General features: G+C 42.4%; 1 protein-coding gene across 1 annotated transcript in view; it reads right to left on the minus strand.

Annotated features, from left to right (window-relative positions):
* sptbn4b (spectrin, beta, non-erythrocytic 4b) overlaps positions 1-20636 on the minus strand; it is a 166315-nt gene that overhangs the window by 57647 nt on the left and 88032 nt on the right. Inside the window, exon 25 of the mRNA XM_084065331.1 lies at positions 18434-18583. Coding sequence (XP_083921457.1) covers positions 18434-18583 — 150 coding nt within the window. The remainder of the gene's footprint in view (positions 1-18433; positions 18584-20636) is intronic.

Consider the following 20636-nt stretch of genomic DNA (forward strand, 5'->3'; position numbering starts at 1 on the left):
GACCCCCATCAAAATATTTTGTTCCAGGGACGCCCCAGAAGCAAAGATTTGAGTTAAAAACTGTTCGCTTTAAAAATATATATATTCAAAGATTTGCACACATTTTCACGATAAAAAAAAAATAGCAGATCTACAAGCTCATAGTTAGCGCGGCACTCGGTGCCGCGCTAACTATGAGCTTGTAGATCTGCTATTTTGTATATCAGCAGCTTGTATATCTGCTATTTTTTAATAGCTAAAGTGTAAAATAATGCTTTTTAGCTCAAATCAAAAAATGACAGATGCGTTCCAGGTCTCAATGATAATGATAATGATAATGAAATTTCACTCACCCAAACATTTTGTCTGTCTGTCACTTGTCTACTTTCACCGTGATGGAACACGCTACATCTCCTACTGTATGCACAACTAAACTTATAGACAGTTAAAAATGTGTACCTCCATAGCAGTGCCTCACTCGCTACTCACTTCACGGACAAAGAAGAAACGGGTCTGTTTCGTAAAAAAAAACTTGGATTTCTTTTAGGGTTGTCCGATATTGGCTTTTTTACCGATAACCGATATACCGATATTGTCGAACTCTTAATTACCGATACCGATATCAACCGATACCGATATATGCGGGGATTATTGTGATTAGGGTAAGCTCAAATTTCATATCACACACACCATATACAGTAAGAACTCCTGTAACTTATTTATGAAGAAAAGAAAAAACCGATACCGATATTTTCCCGATATCAATTTTTATGCTAATATCGGCCGATAATATCGGGAGGCCGATAAAATCGGACATCCCTAATTTCTTTAACTACTATGATTAATAAGTAAGCCTTGTGGCGCATAGGGCAGGAGCCTATCTCCTGTTTCTGTAGAGTGGGGCAGCTTGATGTACAAGTACACCCCCTGGACACGACGATAGTCTGTCGCAGAGACTTACCCCCAATCCAACCCTTGTCTTTGGTATGACCCAGCCAGGGATCAAACCCCGACCTAGTCTCTAAGCGGCCACTCTAACCACAAGGCCACTGACAATACGCGTGTTTGATCTGGCTTAATATGCCTTCACCAGATCCCTATTTACACATTGTAGTGGAGATGCTTCGCTAAGTGGCGATCGACGTCTATCAAGAGCCAGTGGCCACTATATTCCATAGCCTGGAGGAACGATTGATCTGCGATTATCGGCTAGTTAGTTGTTTGGCCAACAAGGATAGACTTACAGGGAGGATTGCTCCCTAATTGACGCCTATCCAAATCAAGGTCTCCAAAAGCCTCTTCTCAGTTTTTTTGTGCAGACCATGTAGATCCAACATTGAAAATGTCATTAAAAACATCAAAAACATGTTAAAAACATTTACAAGGCACACTGGTGCACTGTTAGAAGCAGGGTTGAGCAATGAGCAAGTGCCCACGCAGAGCGGTGCGAGCTGAATACTGATAGGCCGAGAACTAAAAGGTAAATTCCCTCTGCGTCATCATGGTTGACGTGAAAGGGCACTCATAATGTCAGCATCGAACTGGAAACCTAAAGCCCAATTTATACTGTTTGAGCCATGGCATGGCTCATAGCTCTGTACTAGACGCTATTGAAGCCAAGAGCCATGAGCCATGAGCCACGCATTGGCTCACACACTATACATTAGGCTTAAAGGGATAGTTCTATCGATTACTCACCCCATGGAGACTTGAATTAATGGATATTTTTTTGTTTTCGTCGCATTCCTAAGCCAATCATTTGATGACTGGCAGCGGTTCAGTATGGAGACACAAAGGAGACTCTTTGTGTCGATAGTAATTGATAAAAACAAAGTCATTTTGGGGGAGAACTATCCCTTCAAGGAGCCAAGTGGTAAAATATGACGCCTTGGGAGTGAGAACCCTCTGATTTTATGAGAATTAGTATTGTTGTTAAAAAGTCTTTGACCCATCACATCGCTTCACCAAAACAATGTAATGAATACTATCCAATAAGTTAACATTAATTTATAAAGCATTTCTTATGGAGTAGGTTAAAACTAGCTGTTGTATCCAGCACACACAACGTCTAACCACATCTGAAGAATGTGATTGTAAACAGGAGGACTGCTGTGAAGGCTGAGAAGGTGAGAGTATTATTGTCAGACGTATTTGGGTCAGGTTCATTAAGTAAAGATACAGACTGAGTCAGCCACACTAAGCTAAACAGAAAGGTAGGCTAAAATAATTACTGCAATCACTCAATCAAATTATTTGTGTAATTACACGATAAAAACAAGGTTTTTAAAGATTCCTTATATTGAACGCTTGCCATAAAACATATACGTACTGTATGATTTGTGCGAAAGGTTAAAGGTACAGTTAAAGAAGCAGTATTCTTAGCGTACGTTCCACATAGCAGACACATTCATTCACATTAAGTAAGGTATATTGAGCTACAAAGCACATTATACAGGCTGAGTCATGGAGGAACTGCAGTGACGTTTTAGAGCCCTAAGATAATCTCACTCCCCGTCTCTTCTGTCTTCTCTTTGTTTCTCTCTTTCTCTTACTCCCTCTGTCAGCCTTTGCTGGAATCATCACTTCTCCATTGATGTTTTCAATGACACACACTCCTGCACGCACACGCGCACACACACACACTGCAGAACCAGCACAAAGCCAAAGTCACCGGACAGAGCTTACTATCTAAGAGACTGTGTGAGAGAGAAATAGGTAGAGAGAGAAGGGGAGAGAGACAGATAGATAGACAGAGAGTGAAAGAGAGGGAGAGACAGAAAGCGGTAGAGAGGTAGAGAGACACCATGATCAGATAGAGGTAGAGAAACTGATTAGAGACAGAGCAAGACTTAAGACCAAATGTTTTTGGACTGTAAATGTGCTAAACCGTTATTGTCAACGTTCATCAACACACGCATCGTTGACGCACTCAAACCCAATGAGTTTGGGCGACCTTTGTGCCAGTTGTCAGAAAAACAGGAAAAGACACTGAAATGGAGCTTCTTCATGGCTTAACAAGGGCAATTAATTATCAAGCATAACAAGAGAGACGGGGACAGGAAACCAAATTCCAAAGGCTTTAGAGGAACAAAAGCACAAAGGAGAAAACCTTCACAGTACTCATACACATACACGCTTGCGCACGCAGACACACATGCACGCACGCACTGTACATACACACACACACACACACACACACACACACACACACACACACACACACACACACACACACACACACACACACACACACACACACACACACACACACACACACACACACACACACACACGCACACGTACGCACACACACACACAAATATGAGCACAAGCACTGACAACTTTCACATTATATGAATCAAGTTACCCAACGCCAATAACTCTTTATCTGTCATCACATTACATGATGTCTAGCCATGGCTTTACAGTAAATCAGACACTGTGTCACAGACTGCGACTGTGTAGCATTGATTTTCAGGACCAAAAATAGAAGTAAAATGGGCTACGTTTTCTACTGGCAACCATACACTACAGTAGGTAGTGGCTTCAGAAAGAGCATTACAATATCTGTTTTCACTCATTACAGATAGTATTCATCTTTTAACTGCTGGTTTTGATGCAATAACATAACATCTCTTAAAATTAAACCACATCACAATTTCACGTTACAATCTACACATGGAACTGCACATGCACTTGTTTGGCTCATCAAGAAGTTAACCAATTCACCACTTATAATGACATGTCCAGAATAGGGACGCAAGGTTGAAAGTGGTATCATAACAGCAAAGTTATTGGTTATGGACAGTTTATTATCCCTGGAAGACATGCAAAACATTGCCATGTAAAACATTCTGCCAGCTGTGTACACTGACGGGATTCAAAGCAAACTAGAAAATGTGCTCCTCGGAGCACAGGTCTCTCCGCCAGTAGTAAAAAGGGAAAGTTAAAAAAATAGTGTTGGGCATGTGCTGGCCTGCCCATTGACCATCAGGTCTAGAGAGTTCATGGGAGCCGTAGTGTGCCAGTTAGCAGGTACTCAAGTCCTCCTGAGGTGTCAGGAGGACTTGAGTCAGCGGAGACCCGTCAGCGGACCCGTGCTATTTTAACCAAAGGAAATCACTCTCAGTTTGTACTGGAAAGTACTGTTCCTGATTGATCCTGTCTAAGCTATTTATATAACATATTGTGATGTCACATGCAGCTTGACCAATGTTGGGTGTTCTCAGACGGACATATACAGAGACGGACGGAGAGGAAAAGATACTCTCCATTAATCCTGTCAATATTACATATTGTCACGTGTCACTTGACCAATGTTAGCTTGGCTGATGGATAGGTGTGTCACTTCGAAACATGTAAACAATGTTTCGAAGTGACACACCTATTTATAGGGCTCTATTTCGTCATGCATCTCGCTAGCCAATCAAAGCACACCCTTTCAACATATTGTCACGTGAAGCTTGACCAATGTTAGCTTGGTGGACACACGGAAGGACGAGAACGAAAACAATAGTCTCCTGGCGGAGACAAAATAATGCCGCCACAGTACTCAGACAATATTCATGTCATCCTATCCTAACGTGAGAGGTGCAACAATGAAAAATAGGAAGGAAGAGCTAAGATGGTAGAAGATCATCTGTGGAAAATGTAGCATAATACTTCAGCTTATTATACAAGTGCAGAAGCAGATACTCCAACAAACCTTGTCTTTAACAAACCTTAACTTTTAATCATCCAAAATGGCCTCTACTGATTCAACCATCATTGATCTGCTCTGAAACGTATTTATGTCATTTAACCTATAGCATTTAAAGGAAAGGATGCTGTTGACAATATCCACGCGCCTTCACGTTTACAACCACTGAATCCCACTCCTCAAGCATGGCCTTACATTTTCATCCAGCTCATTAACCCCACGTTTTACATCACTTCCTGTTCTGTCTATTACCGTTTCCTGTCCTCTGTTAGATGGGAGAAATATGGGAAGGAGAGGACATAAAGGACAGAGAGACATAGACCGAGACAGTGAAAGAGGGAGAGAGAGAGAGAGAGAAAGGGGAGAGAGAGGATGACCTTCACACATGAGCTATAATGAGAGAGGAGGGAAGAAAAGGAGAGGGGAGACGGGATTGGACGGCTGTTGCCTGGCAACCTCAGCAAGCGAAAGAAGGAGGAGGAACCTCATTCCAGCTGCCGCCGGGCCGCCTTGACGTCAGTACGGAAATTGACACGGTACATACACAGCCTGCATCATAATCATTCAGAATGGCCTCTACTGCTGGAGCTTTCACTCTCACCTAACACCCATCTGAAGAAACAGCAGGACAAGTGTTTTTTGTTTGTATATATATCGTCTCTGTCGGGTGGAAACCTCATATGTTCAAAACTGTTACATTTCAGCAAATTCAAAAATAACAAAAGCAGCCGATCTACGAGCTTGTGGATCTGCTACTTTTGATGCTTTTGTGTGCACGCTGTAGTATGAGATCAAGTAGGGCATGAATCAACGAAAAAACTAAATATGGTGATACGAGGTTTCTGCCCGACAGCAACGATATACTGTATATCTCAAGGAAAGGTTGCTGAGTATGCAAGCTACCTTTCTACAAAGCACTCCTTCACAGTAACCCAGTACAACTACAGCGTTCTACTGTTGACGAGTGCTTTGTTTTTAATGTGGCAGCTTGAGTGAGTTTTAAACCAGTCAAAAGTCTGTGTAAAAAAAAAACCCTACAGTCACAATACTAAAGTTAATTCCAGTTCCATACTAATTCGTCTCAGTTCATAAAACAGTTCAACATCAAAGCAATTCGGGTCCTTCAATGAAAAAAGTCCACTGCTGGTTGTCCAACAACACACACAACAAGAAAGTCGACTGGAGCTTGAGGGACCCCAGTCGACAACCAAGTATAGGGTTTGAAGTAATACCTGGAACTGTGTCATCTTTAGATTTGAGCTAAAAAGCATTATTTTACACTTTAGGCTATTCAAAAATAGCAGATATACAAGCTCATAGCGCGGCACCGAGTGCCGCGCTACGAGCTTGTAGATCTGCTATTTTTGAAAAATCGTGAAAATGTGTGCAAATCTTTGAATATATATACTTTTAAAGCGAACATTTTTAACTCGAATCTTTGCTTCTGGGGGGTCCCTGGAACAAAATATTTTTATGGGGGTCCGCGGCCAAATACATATAATTTTGGGGGTCCTTGACATGAAAAAGACTGAGCACCACTGATATAGAAACATAGGTTTTTCAGAATACTGTTGAGATTTAGGAGACATGTAGAATCGGCTTCAGGTCTCAATGGGTTAAGAATAGTTTCTTATTTGAAACTGTGGCCTGGCAAGGCGTCTTGAGGGACAGGGGCTAAAGGATGGATTATCAGATAGATTCTCTGCTCCTGGTACCATGTGACCATGGCTTTATCCAGTCTGCCACCACAAGGCCAGGTCTATTGGCAGTGTGTGGTGACACTATAGCCGTGCCCAAACTCAATCTGCAGACATTTCATTGCTTCTCTGTGATATTTTTAGGTGTGAACAAATTCTGCAGAGTGAGACTTTTTTCCCCTCATTCTTTTTTTTTGAATGCTCTACCTCTTGGCTATAGTTCTCATAGGACAGTATGTTCTATGAAGAAAACTGAAAGAGAAGATTCTACTGAAGTAAGTATCGGGTTATTTAAACAAAAAGGATAGTAAAAAGTGCCCGAAAGATAAACCGATGTCCCAAATACTGCGCCCTTTATGGCAGAGAGGGGTTCTACCCACAAATAGACTGGAAACTCTCAGAGGAGAGAGGAAGATAGCAACAACCAGTGCAGATGATAGAAAATGTTTGGACTAGGCCCGGATGTTTGGAGTAACTGTCTGGGCACCTAGGCTGGCCTTTGCTGCGTGTCACCCCCCCCCCCCCCATCTCTCTCCCCATTTCAGCCATACTGTCCTCTCAATAAAGGCATAAAAGCCCCAAAAATGATCTTTAAAAAAAGAAAATGCTTGGACTAGCTTTACGCACAGAATTACAGAAAGGGGAAAACCACCCATTTTCAACAAACTACATAATTTACATACGTTAGGCCTGGGGTGTGGACATTCGACTGTTCCCCACCTTCTGTGCAGCTGAGAATATTTTTTTTGCAGCTAGAAAATAAACCTACGACTTCAGCCAATTCAGTTATATTGTGTACTTGTGGAACTGAATATATAATCATATGCCATTATAAACCAAAGGGCGGGCCACATAATAACCACAATAACATGTGGTTTCCCCTTTAAGCACAATCGATGTACAGTAATTAGTGTCATCAGCCTTGGGACCAAGACATATTAGTGACTTTCAGAGTTTCATACTGTAGTAAACCAATTAACAACACACACAATGTCACAATACAATTCTACCAGTCTTACTACTTACTGTAACATGTTCCAAAAGTCCACTGACCGCCCATGGTAATATATACCCCAACATTCTACAAATGCAGAATCACAAGTTGCTAAGCAACGGCCATGGATATATCACAATGAGACAAACACACTGTCTGCAGGGGAGTTCACCGAGTTTCAGCTCGTCAGCTACAGCTTGACATTTGTACTTGAAACCCTCCAACCTGGTGTCCCTATTTTGGGCATGTCAATATACAAAAGGTTTTGCTTTTTGTTTTTCAAAATGTTCAAAGATTTTCAAAGTTCAAAGTAGCAGATAAAGTGGTGGAAAGTAACTAAGTACAATTACTTAAGTATTGTACTTAAGTACAATTTTGAGGTATTTGTACTTTACTTGAGTATTTCTAATTTCCAATACTTTTACTTTTACTCCTCTACATCTCAGAGGCAAATGTTGTACTTTTACTCCACTACAATTACTTGAACATTTTAGTTACTACAGTAGCTACTTTTCAGATATAAATTATGATATTACGAAACATACACTAACCACTTTAGCTCTATTTTATACCTAGGCTATTTGAAAATAGCAGATCTACAAGCTCACAACGCGTCGCTTTGCGACGCGTTGTGAGCTTGTAGATAGTACAAAAATTTTCATTTTTGTACTTTTACTTTTGGTATTTTAAGTACATTTTGATGCCAATACTTCTGTACTTTTACTCAAGTAAATTTAGAATTCCGGACTTTTACTTGTAACAGAGTACTTCTACAGTGCAGTATTGATACTTTTACTTAAGTAAAACCTTTGAGTACTTTTTCCACCACTACAAGGTAGACAGGATGTCAGCTCTGCCTTGGGCTGTGCAGAGAGCACAGGCCTGCACAGGTCACAGCTCAATGGATGGTTTCCCGCAGCCTCTATCTCTCCTGCCATCTCTTTCCTACCTCATCTCTCTCTTTCTGTCTTTTCCCTCCCTCCCCCGTGTTGATATTGTCGACTAAAACTATGACGAAAAACGTCTACGTTGACTACCTTTTTTCACTTACGAAAACGAAATAAAAACGAAATAAAAACTAAGCTATGATGACTAAAACTATGACTAAATACACTGACAAGACAAAAATGTTTGGGAGGGACTAGTGGAGAAGACATCCAGTAGAACTAAGACAAGTCATCATGGGTGCGCGTGGGTCTCACAGACCAAAAATAGTTGATCTACAAGCTCACAACGCGTCACGCTGTGAGCTTGTAGATCGGCTATTTTCGGCATGCAGCTAATTGAAAATCCTTTCCATGCCATCATGGCCCGCCCCAAAATCAACTGTAGATTTAGTCGACTAAAACTAGACTAACAGTAAAACATTTCAGGTGACTAAAATATGACTAAAACTAAACAGAATTTTATTCAAAATGTAATCAAAATTAGCTGTCAAAATCAACACTGCCTTCCTCTCTTTCTGACTGTCTCCCTGTCTGATTTCTATCTCTTTCTATTTTTCTCTCTCCTCCCTCCCCTGGCTCTCTCTCTGTCCCTCTCGTCTTGTGCAGTGGTTATGAACCTTTTCTGGAATCCCACTTGAAAATCGCTTACGTGTTCACAGCCCACCCATCTGACCAATGCGTCAGATGGGTGGGCCGCGTGCATTTTCAGAGCATGTTTATTTTAAGGATCGATCATTAAAATTCGATTGTGTTCCGTAGTATACTTAAAGTTCCTATGCATCGGTGTAACAATGAAAACACATTTTTCAATGTTTTAAAGAAAAAATACCATGCCATTTATTTATTTTTTTCACATTAAAAGGTAGGGTAAGTGATTTGCGTTGGTTAAAATAATTGTTAAATAGATCTATATTCTGATAGTACTCATTGCTATAGAGTGTTTGTTCAGTATTAGGAGTCTCCTTGTCTCTCCACCTCTTTATTAAACAGAAAATGCATTTTCGTTTCAGTTTCATTTCCAATTTTATCCAGGACAGAGAACTCAATCAGGATACAGATTAAACAAGTGAAATTGGAAGTGATGACACTAAGAAATGATCATGCAAAATTGGAACTGGAACACTATACAAATTAAGCTTAAAAATTGGTACTTTCTCCTGATTGGCTGAGATTTTTTTATATTTTTTTAAAGATTTTTTTTGGGGCTTTTTATAGCTTTATTTGGAGAGGGACAGTGAAAGTAGGCTGACAGGAAACGGGGAGAGAGATGGGGGACACGCAGCAAAGGTCGTCGGGAACGGGACGCGAACCCGCGACACGCTGTCAGTTAAGGGATTTCAACCGAGGGTGCCTGGACCGCGACGCCACGGCCCAGGCCTGATAGGCTGAGATTTTGACACCTACCGAAAAATGTATTTTCTGTTTATTAAAGAGCTGGAGAGACAGGGAGACTCCTGTTACTGAACAAACACTCTATAGCAATGATTATTATCAGAATATAGTATTTTAACCTTTTAACAAAATACTTTTTGTTTTAAACAAAAAATATCACTTACCCTACCTTTAATTATTTTAATATTAATGCTATAATTCTCATTAAAATCGTAGTGTTTTACCAATTGTTTGGGGGGGGGCACAATATCCTCACGGCCCACCAGTGGACCCTGCCCCACAGGTTGAGAACCCCTGGTCTTAGTGCAAGTACTTTCCAGGAAGTCCACTCCAGCTTTAAGTAGAGCACATGACCTGTTCCTTCTGTCAATCTAATCATGTGAAACAGTGGAGCACTCAGTATCTGGCTAAGTGGACTCGTTGTGCCGCTCTGCTTATATATCACTTCTACCCATTCTGCCAGTTTCCCTCATACACAGCCCACGTCATGCGTCCACATTGCACGCACGCGCACACACACACACACACACACACACAAGTGCAGAGAGTGCTCACTTGCCCGCTAGCACATAATGCATGCATGGAAACACATGTAAAGCGTTTCTGTCGGGCAGAAACCTCTTACAGTATCTTCATATTCTAACTTGTTGTCTTTTTTTTCGTAAATGAACGGTGCGGCCACACACACACACACACACACACACACACACACACACACACACACACACACACACACACACACACACACACACACACACACACACACACACACACACACACACACACACACACACACACACACACACACACACACACACACACACACACACACAATGAGCGGTGTGCGTAGGCCAGCAGTGGGTGAATCTGTCTGTACATTACACATCACAATGTAATGTCACAGTGACCGTCAACCAGAACAGAGAGACGGGGTAATTTTTCAAAGTTCATTGGTTGGTTAGAAGCAGCTGTAAAGGGGAATTGACTGAGACTTTAGGACAAAATACGCTTTTTTCCACTTAAACCTCAACATCCCGTATTGTGGGGAAAACTTTGTGAGCTTGTAGATCAGCCATTTCCTGCGAAGATATTTAATGTAGCCCTGAGGGACTCCGGTCAACCAAGTATAGGGTTTCAGTGTTTAACTTATAGTGTTGTGAGACATAAAGGGTGGTGATATAGTAGTTGTACTTTTAACACCGGCATTGGCATGCTGACAGTTTGAGGTACAGTCGATGACTGCTAGCTGTAGTGTAGCAACAGGCAGAACAAAGAGTGATGCTTGACAAACGACTGCCTAAAATTCTCAGTATTGTTTTCAATCCACCGCTGTCCATTTTTACACCCTCATATTTAAAATAACACAGATTATCTTATGATATTTAGTCAACTAAAACTAGACTAAAACTAAAACATTTCAGATGACCAAAATGTGACTAAAACTAAATAAAGATTTGCTGTCACTGCTACTGTGATATCACCATAGATTTATATGAATGTTTTTAATTCATATTTATATTGAAATATGTAATCTCCCTGCCAGCAGTATGTGTCTGTTGTGTCTCTGGGAGGATGTGATGCCAGGACAGCAGACGCATTACGGCTCAAGTGATGTTTTTCTTGACCGCAACACTAACCAAAACACAATACGCAGACACTGCTTCAAACTGCTTCTCTTTCAGTGGTGGAAAGTTACTAAGTACATGTACTCAAGTACTGTACTTAAGTACAATTTTGAGGTATTTGTACTTTACTTGAGTATTTCCAAATTCCAATACTTTTACTTCCACTCCACTACATCTCATGAGGCAAATATTGTACTTTTACTCCACTGCAATTATTTGACAACTTTAGTTACTAGTTACTTTTTAGATTTAGATGATTATTATTACAAAACATACATTACCCACCCATACATTACGCCCTATATGCATTTCGGCCATTTGAAAATAGCCGATCTACAAGCTCACAATGCGTCGCAAAATGTACAAAGATTTTTAAACATTTGAAAACTTGTGAAATGGGACATTCTGCGTAATGAGTACTTTCTACTTTTGGTACTTTAAGTACATTTTTATACCAATACCTTTGTACTTTTACTCTAAATTCAGAATTCCTACAATTCCTACAAATTCTGAGTATTTCTACAATGCAGTATTGATACTTTTACTTAAGTAAAAGATTTGAGTACTTTTTCCACCACTGCTTCTCTTTTCAGCCATATTCAACATCGCCATGAGCATTTGCAATAAACTGTTTACACGTTCTTTAACCAAAGGATCAAGTTTATTCACTTGATATCATATTTCATGTCTGACTCTCAGACTCAGCAGTGGCTGTGATGATTTGTGTTTGTCAAACATACAACCCACGATTATTTACAAATGTTTCATCTCAAACATAAACAATGTTTTCTTTTCTCTCCACAAACGCCCCTGAACAAAATGATGCCTTGCTGTTTAGAATCTCATAATAATCTGATTTAAACAATGCTAAACCTAACAGAACCCCCTACTGCAAGCAAAAACAAACAAAGAATCATAACTTTACCCACTGACTGATACTAATCTTCAAACCTCCAACATGGCTTTCAGTATATTAAAGGGGAAACAGAGACGATGTGATCGCTCAGGTAATTTCCCTTCCATAGATCAAATATACCAGCTTTATATTATCCAGACAGTGCCAATATCGTCGCTGTCAGGCAGAAACCTTGAATCTCCATATTTCACTTTTTGTGTTTTCTTAATTTAAAAACAAGAATGACAAGTCATAATAAAGCCGCATGCGGCAGGCTTTTTTGGCCCCAATCTTGTCAACAACACAACATTTAACTATAAAGAAATGAAGATGACAAAAGACAGCTAATGGTTGTCAGGTGATGGACAATTAACACGTTGCAGAATGAATGAAAGATGCAATCAGAGTGATGCACAGCGAGCCACACAGTATAGGCAAAATAATAATAGTATTCAAATAGTAGCTTTAAGGCTACTAATCATTTATAGAGTTCTCAACGGGCCTGAAAATGAAGGCTCGGCCCTAACTGGGCCCGACTGGGCCGGCCCGGGGCTCGGCCCGAACCCGACTATTGCCATCATGTTAGGCCCAAAACCCGAAAAAAAAGAAAAGAAGATTTTCGATTTTGTGTTTTATTAAATATTTTTAATATTATTATTCTGTTCTGAATATATATTTATCTATTAAGAAGATGGCGCTGACGGCAGCGGACATTAACTTACACTGTGCTTACACTGTGCTGATTTAAATGAAGTTAAATCCTTATCTTGCTCACGCACCTCTGTGCAATGAGATGCATCGTCTGCATTTCTCTGCCTCTCTCGACCGAGTCTTTGTCTCCCCCCTCCCGACTGTTTGAGACCGACTCGAGACTGTTGTTAACCTATTAGCTTAAGTTTACACGCGTTGGGTGAACACTTTTATAATACTGAACTAAACGCGGGTGGATTACATTGTATTGTGAAAATCAGAAAGCACCGTTTCTGCCACTTGTGTAACTTAACAAAACACGACGGCATAGAGCACGCCTGTTATACCTTCAAATTAAAACCATCTGAAAACGTCAACAACGACACATGTGTAGTGTACTGCGTGTATGCACGTTCTCGCGCGTGGCTTGCTATATATGGAAAACTCGCTCCTGCGTTCTTCAATTGATTTCTGAACGAACCTGACCACTGAATGTACACTATTATTGAAGGCTGGTGTACTGTAGACCGAAATTGCCGTGGGTTTTTGTATTAAAAGGGCCCTTGATATGGATGCATCATGCGGTAGGCAGTAGCCCTGAAACATGAATGTGAACCATGGCTACATATGCGGCAATGGATTACAAGAACGCTCGTCCCCAAACACACTCGCCCGGGTCTAATCCGGCGGCCTCTGTCCGCGAAATTAATGGGGGTGAGTGTGTTTTGGGGCGAGTGTTCTGTTTACCTCGCCCAGAATCGCTTTTTTTTTTACTCTCTCTCACATGGTTAATACATTTGATTTTGGGATGTACAATACATGAAAATTACGGGATTAATAACGCAACTTGCGTCGAGAACTAATGGAGAGTGGACATTACCGCGTTTGGCTAAAAACAGTTAGTAACATCATCATATAAGCATACAAGCTAACTATTAGCCAAATTCGGCTAGCGCTCAGACGAATCCACTGAGAGAGGCGTGTCTAGTCCCATAGCTTGGGAGGACGAGGGCGCCCGTTCAGAGTATGGGAAAGTATCCCATTGGCTTAAACGACAGCCAATCACGCAAAAAAAGTGTCGCAAACATGAATACATGTCGGAAATCTGTAGGGTCAGAGTCAGACTGAATATAGAGCCGCTATGCTTTTCAGCATGCGGCTAGAAATAAATGAATGCCTTATTTCATAGTTCGTTGTATGATAGTATCACGCAAAAGTAGTGAAAATAGCTCACTGCAAGGTTTTCGCCCAACTGCGACAATATGCTAAAGCTAACCTCGTTCCCTCGTCTTTTCTCATCTCACAAGGACAAAAGCCTGGAAAAGAACTACAGCAGAAAGTGTCTTTTTTTTTATGATTTAATCATTTTTATCCCGCGATTTTGTAACCCTTATTTTTCACCCGGTGCCAATTTCTAAGTGATCCTGGGCGCTACACTCCCCTCACCAGCCTAGGGAGGCCAGGGTCGAGCTCAAGCCTCCTTCAATGCATGAGAGCCAACTGACCTTCTTGTCACCTGACAGGGGGGAGTTTCCCTGGTTGGACGTAGCGTGTGGAAGGAACACGTTATTCCAACCAATTCCCTTCTCCTCCATCAGGCGCCCCGGCTGTCATGGGGGTGGCGGTACAGCGACCAGGATTACAACATGTTTTTGTGAGGGTATTAACTACCCTGAGAGACACGGGGAGAACATGAAAACTCCACACAGAGTAGGCCCTTTCGCCAACCCCACCTCTGGTAGAAAGTGTCTTTAAGGTGGGACTTCCACTGTATGTCCAGTACTAGGGATGGGACGACATGAAAATGCAATGCATGAGTGTCATTCCGTGCATAGACACCTAGAAAACCAGAAAATCCATGCATAGCCGCCTCGCATCTCCTCCATTGACTAAACCATTTCGGAGGCACGCAGTCTCAAGCGAACTGGAGCTACGTGAAGGACCACCGAGTGAGCTAAACAGTGGTGGCTTATCCAACGGGCTTGAGGTGCTGAAGCACAGGGCACCAACCTTTGGGGGGGCACCAAACGGTGTAAAGAAAAAAAAAACGGCGAAATGTAGAGCGTCCTCTTTTTCCGCGGGGGGCCCCAAACGACGTCCGCGCTGCAACCCCCTCCCCCCCCCATTGACAAAACGGGTCCAAGCACCGGGCACCACGAAGGGTTAATCCGCCCCTGGAGCTAAAGCGAACAAGTTGCCGTCCCGAACGTTGGGACGTTCGCTTGAGCCTACTTAGCGCCGTTTGAGTTATGTACCGATAGGCACAGAATGGTAAATCATGTTGTGGGGACTGCTCTGCTTCCGGGTTGCAACCGGTTACGCCCACCGTGGGACTTGCCGTACATACAGTATGCACAGATTTTGGGGTTTTCTAGGCGGCTATGCACAGAATGACGTGCACTGGGTCTGTGCAATGTATACTAAATTGTGTGAGATCAGGCTGGAAAATGACATTAATTATTGCGATTAACGATATCATCACGATAAGCAAAATATGCTTAACACATAAAATGCAAGTAATGACAAAGGATGAGGCCGCACAGCTCTTAGCCACGATGCAAAAAGTTTATTTTAAAATGAAACCAACGTTTCGACAGTGAAGTCTTCCTCAGGTTTTTGAAAACCACTGCCAAATTGACCGTATGTTAGTAACCACTGCCAAAAATAGCCGATATACAAGCTCACAACGCGCTGTGAGCTTGTAGATCTGCTATTTTTGGCAAATCGATTTGTGTAGAGTGAAATAAGAGCGTACCAAATATACTCTTTACGGGTCCGTTTTATCAAGTATAGAGGGTTTAAGTGGTACTGAATTTGCAGCTCAACAAACGCTAATTCATCTCCACGATACGATTATTGTGAGCGTTTATTTTTTATCACGATAAAGGATGATAACAACTATCATCCCATCCCTATCCAGTACACTTCCCCATGGACGCTGTCTTTCTCAACCAATCACAACATGGTTCTCATGCCCTGGGGGAATGTACTGTAAACAGATCTGTGCACAGCGTCAATGTACAGTACATGTAACCTCCTTGGGGCGGTTCACTTCCTGTACTTCCGCATAGACACTATCAGCAGCTAGCTCTTGCCCGCTAGTGTGCAGCGCTGTAATGCTAAAGGCCAAGGAATGGTACTGGTATCCAATCAATAAAAGCAGGGACATTAGCAACTGCAGCAGGGCTCCTGCCAAACCCAATCAGCTGTCACATGATGTTATCAGCGAGCAGTGACGCATCAGGATGTCCTTAACAGACACTCCACTAGAACATCTCTCACTGAAAATAGAACATACGTCCACTCTGAACCTCACTCCCAGTAGCATTTCACTTGACACGGTCAGTGGTGGAAAAAGTACTCAAATTCTTTACTTAAGTAAAAGTACCAATACTGCACTATAAAAATACTCTGTTACAAGTAAAAGCCCAGAATTTAAAATTTACTTGAGTAAAAGTACAAAAGTATTGGCATCAAAATGAACTTAAAGTACCAAAAGTAAAATGACTAAATATTTGAAAATAGCAGATCAAATAGCTCACAACGCGTCGCATAGCGACGCGTTGTGAGCTTGTAGATCTGCTATTTTCAAATAGCCTAGGTATAAAATAGGGCTGAAGTGGTTAATGTATGTTTCATTATATCATAGTTTGTATCTGAAAAGTAACTAGTAACTAAAGTTTTCAAATACATGTAGTGGAGTAAAAGTACAATATTTGCCTCTGAGATGTAGTGGAGTAGAAGTATTGGAAAATTGGAAATACTCAAGTAAAGTACAAATACCTAAAAATGTTACTTTAGTACTGTACTTAAGTAAATGTACTTAGTTACTTTCCACCACTGGACACGGTACACATTACAACGTACACATCGCTGTTGTCGGGCAGAAACCTCTTATCTCCATTATTTGAACTTTTTTTTTGAACCTTGTATCTCTATCTGCTATTTCACTTTTTGTGTGTGTGTGTGTGTGTGTGTGTGTGTGTGTGTGTGTGTGTGTGTGTGTGTGTGTGTGTGTGTGTGTGATCTTTTTTTTTCTTTATAAATGAATGCCCTATTTTATACTTTGTAGTATGGCAATGTCATTCAAATAGCCGATCTACAAGCTCACAACACGTCTGGATGCAAAGTGCTGTGAGCTTGTAGATCTGCTAGTTTTGAAAGGTTTTTGAGAGATTTGGGGGGGAAAAATTATAATGCCAAGCCAAAAATAAAAGTATTAAGAATAGCTTGTGATAAAAGAATAACTACATTGGAGCCATTGGAACAGAACTAGGTTTTTTTTTTTACATTTCCTGAAAAGTTACCGTTTTGGACATGCAAGGTTTCTGCCAGACAGTGATGATATACATGCAGTATACATCAAGAAGTACTACAGTACATCATTAAAAGTATAGGTTGAGAATTTGATGAAGTAGAATTCTATTATTAAGATCCTGATTAAGGACCTTCATCAGGAAATAGAACAAAGAAAACAAAGTCCTTTCGGGTTAAAATGTGGGCAAAGTAAAGCTTGACCTACTGTACATTCAGATCACAAGATCACATTTGAGATCGGATATTTTGCCTGATATTCAGCCATCCCACACACATCTTAAGAGAGCAGGAAGTAAATATGGTTGGTGCTTGTCATAGAACTATGGTGAACACAGTTCCTCCAATCTAGTCTATGAGACATCTGGAACACCCCAAAGAAAGTTACGACATAGCAGTCGAAGCGCGTCCACTCGCTATGGGACTGCTGGAAAAGCTCATCAAACTGTAACAAGAGCGAGTGTCTCAAAGTAAGACCTACCATGAGAGGAGAGAGAGCTACCACGAGACGAGAGGTGAGATGATAGATTCTATTGCCAATGCCATACAGCCGAGTCAACCAGGTAAAGCTTTAGCCACCTAGCGCTTGCTAGGACAGGTGGCCGGCCCAACAGCTACGAGAGTTGTTAATTAACGGTTTCCGATCATTGTCAGCTTCTGGCTTTTGTAGCGTGTCACCTTCCATCATCCTCCTGACCCAATTACATTTGCGCAATCCCTCAGTCCTGTGGACTAGAGAGGCGTATTATGGTTTCTCACAAGATACAAGTGCGGTCTATTCTAAGCTTATACTTGTGCTTTGTTGTCACCCGTTGTAAAGCCTGAGTTACACTCGGGTGCACGACACGTCACGCACCAAAAAGAGCAGATCTACAATCACAACGTGTTGTGAGCTTGTCGATCGGCTAAAGGTACAAATCACCCTCGTGTCTGCCTGAAATGTGACATTAAACATGGAAGAAAAGTATAATTACTTTTTTAACCCATTAAGACCGGGAAAGCATCTGTGTCATTTTAGATTTTAGCCTTGGCTATTCAAAAATAGCAGATGTACAAGCTCAGAGCGCGTCACTTCGTGCCGCGCCACAAGCTTGTACATCAGCTATTTTTTAGTGTTTAAAGGACTTTTAAGAATGTTTAATTACGAATCGGCCTCAGGTCTTAACAGGTTCATTGGACGGCCAGCCAGTTCAGCGCTCACCTTCTCAATCTTGTCCAGCCACTCTTTGTTCTGGGCCAGTTCGGCCATGAAGGCCTGGTGCTTCAGCCATTTCTTATGGAGCTTCTGGGTCTCGTCTCTGCTGCTGATGTCTCTCGCCATCAGCATCTTCTCACACACCCAGTCCCCAAGCTGTGGAGAGAGAGACACAGAGAGACAGAGAGAGAGACAGAGAGAGAGAGAGAGAGAGAGAGAGAGAGAGAGAGAGAGAGAGAGAGAGAGAGAGAGAGAGAGAGAGAGAGAGAGAGAGAGAGAGAGAGAGAGAGAGAGAGAGAGAGAGAGAGAATGAGAATATTGAATGAGCACACACACACACACACACACACACACACACACACACACACACACACACACACACACACAACAGTAACATAACATACACAGATACACTGAAAACAGAAAAACAGACCCATCCCATATTTCAATAACATTGAACAACATAGATTCTCATAGTGTTATTATTTTTGCGATAAATTGATAATAGCCAAATGCAATAAAATGGCATAATGTCCCTTATGGTATAAAGATTAGCACACGCAGGGAAACACAAGGTCAAACACACAGACATGAATATTTAATGACACACAGCAGGCACATGTATATCCGGACACACGTGTACCAACAAATACGGAAACAGGGATTCGCATGTCGCATCACGCGAGCGCTCACACACGCATGCACGCGCTCACACACACACACACACACACACACACACACACACACACACACACACACACACACACACACACACACACACACACACACACACACACACACACACACACACAAATTCAGTGTAAACAACACCGAACGCAGCCCACATCACTCAACAAACACACCAGCCTCCAATGTACAGCAAAGCACTGAAATCAATTGACACATTATGTACAAATAAAGCATCTATGACCCCCCCCCCACACACACACACACACACACACCCACAGCTACAAATGAGGTGGACACCTTCCTACAGAGCCACTGCCCTGACACATCCCCTCCAACAGCACCATCCTCACACCTACACAGTCAAAGCTTTGAGTGCACAACATGCACCCAAATGGTCCATTTCTCACTCTCAGAGTGCAATGAACACATTTATTTTTATTGAATACACACACACACACCTTGAATACCACCACATCAGCCCCTCTTCTCCATCACCCCCGCACGCCCCGCCAAAAACCCTCCTCGAACCTAAACTCCCCTGGCTCGCGACCGCACGGTGAAATGTGCTCCGTTTTACCGGCACTAGGCGTCTAGAGGGAACAGCCCGCAAGGGTTGTGGCTGCTGCAGGCAGCCTCTGTCGTCCGCATCCTCGCCGTAGCTAGCAGCCCAACGTCCCAAACACTTAAACGCAACGCGATGCAAAAAGAAGAAGGAAAAAAAAAAACACTCTGCAGGAACTAGGGCAGTGAACACACTCCACCGCAATGACAGGGCAAGAGGCGAGCGAGGGATGTCTTCTGCTTTGGCTCCAGGGATGGGGGGAAAAAAGCCAGACACGCTGCAGGGTGCCTAAACACACCGTTGGAGGTATTGTGAGAGAGAGAGAGAGAGAGAGAAGGAGGCAGCCGAGGTGAAAACGGCAACAGTAATGGCACTGAGAGCACAGGCGTGCTCTCGCCTCTCCTCTCCTCTGCTGTGGAAGCTGTGTTGCCGAGGACTCGCTAAGCTCTGCCCACTGAGAGGGGATGGGAGAGACGGGAACGTGTGTGTGTGCGTGTGTGTGTGTGTGTGTGTGTGTTTATGGAGGTGGAGAGGGGCTGATAAGTGAGCGAAGGAGGGGGGGTAATGAGGACAATCTATGAGAGGAGAAATAGAAGGGAAAAAAATGGGGAACATATTTTTTCTTCCAAAACAATAAAACGGCAGGCAGAGGGAGGAGGGGTGTGTGCGCACGCGTGTGCGCGCGTGTGTGTGTGTGTGTGTGTGTGTGTGTGTGTGTGTGTGTGTGTGTGTGTGTGTGTGTGTGTGTGTGTGTGTGTGTGTGTGTACGTATGCGTGCGGTGCCCCTCCCCTCTCCTACCGCCTCATGATGACGCCTAGCTCCAAAACCTTCCCCCTCCATGGTCCCTCTCCTCTCCTTCTCCTCAAGCAGGAGGAGGAGGAGGAGGAGGATGGATGCAAGAGAGGAGAGAGAGAGGGGGGGGGGGGCAGATTACGATTTGGGGGATGGAGGGAGGT

Source organism: Gymnoscopelus microlampas (genome assembly GCF_963454915.1).
Source record: "Gymnoscopelus microlampas genome assembly, chromosome: 8".
Taxonomy (NCBI): Eukaryota; Metazoa; Chordata; class Actinopteri; order Myctophiformes; family Myctophidae; genus Gymnoscopelus; species Gymnoscopelus microlampas.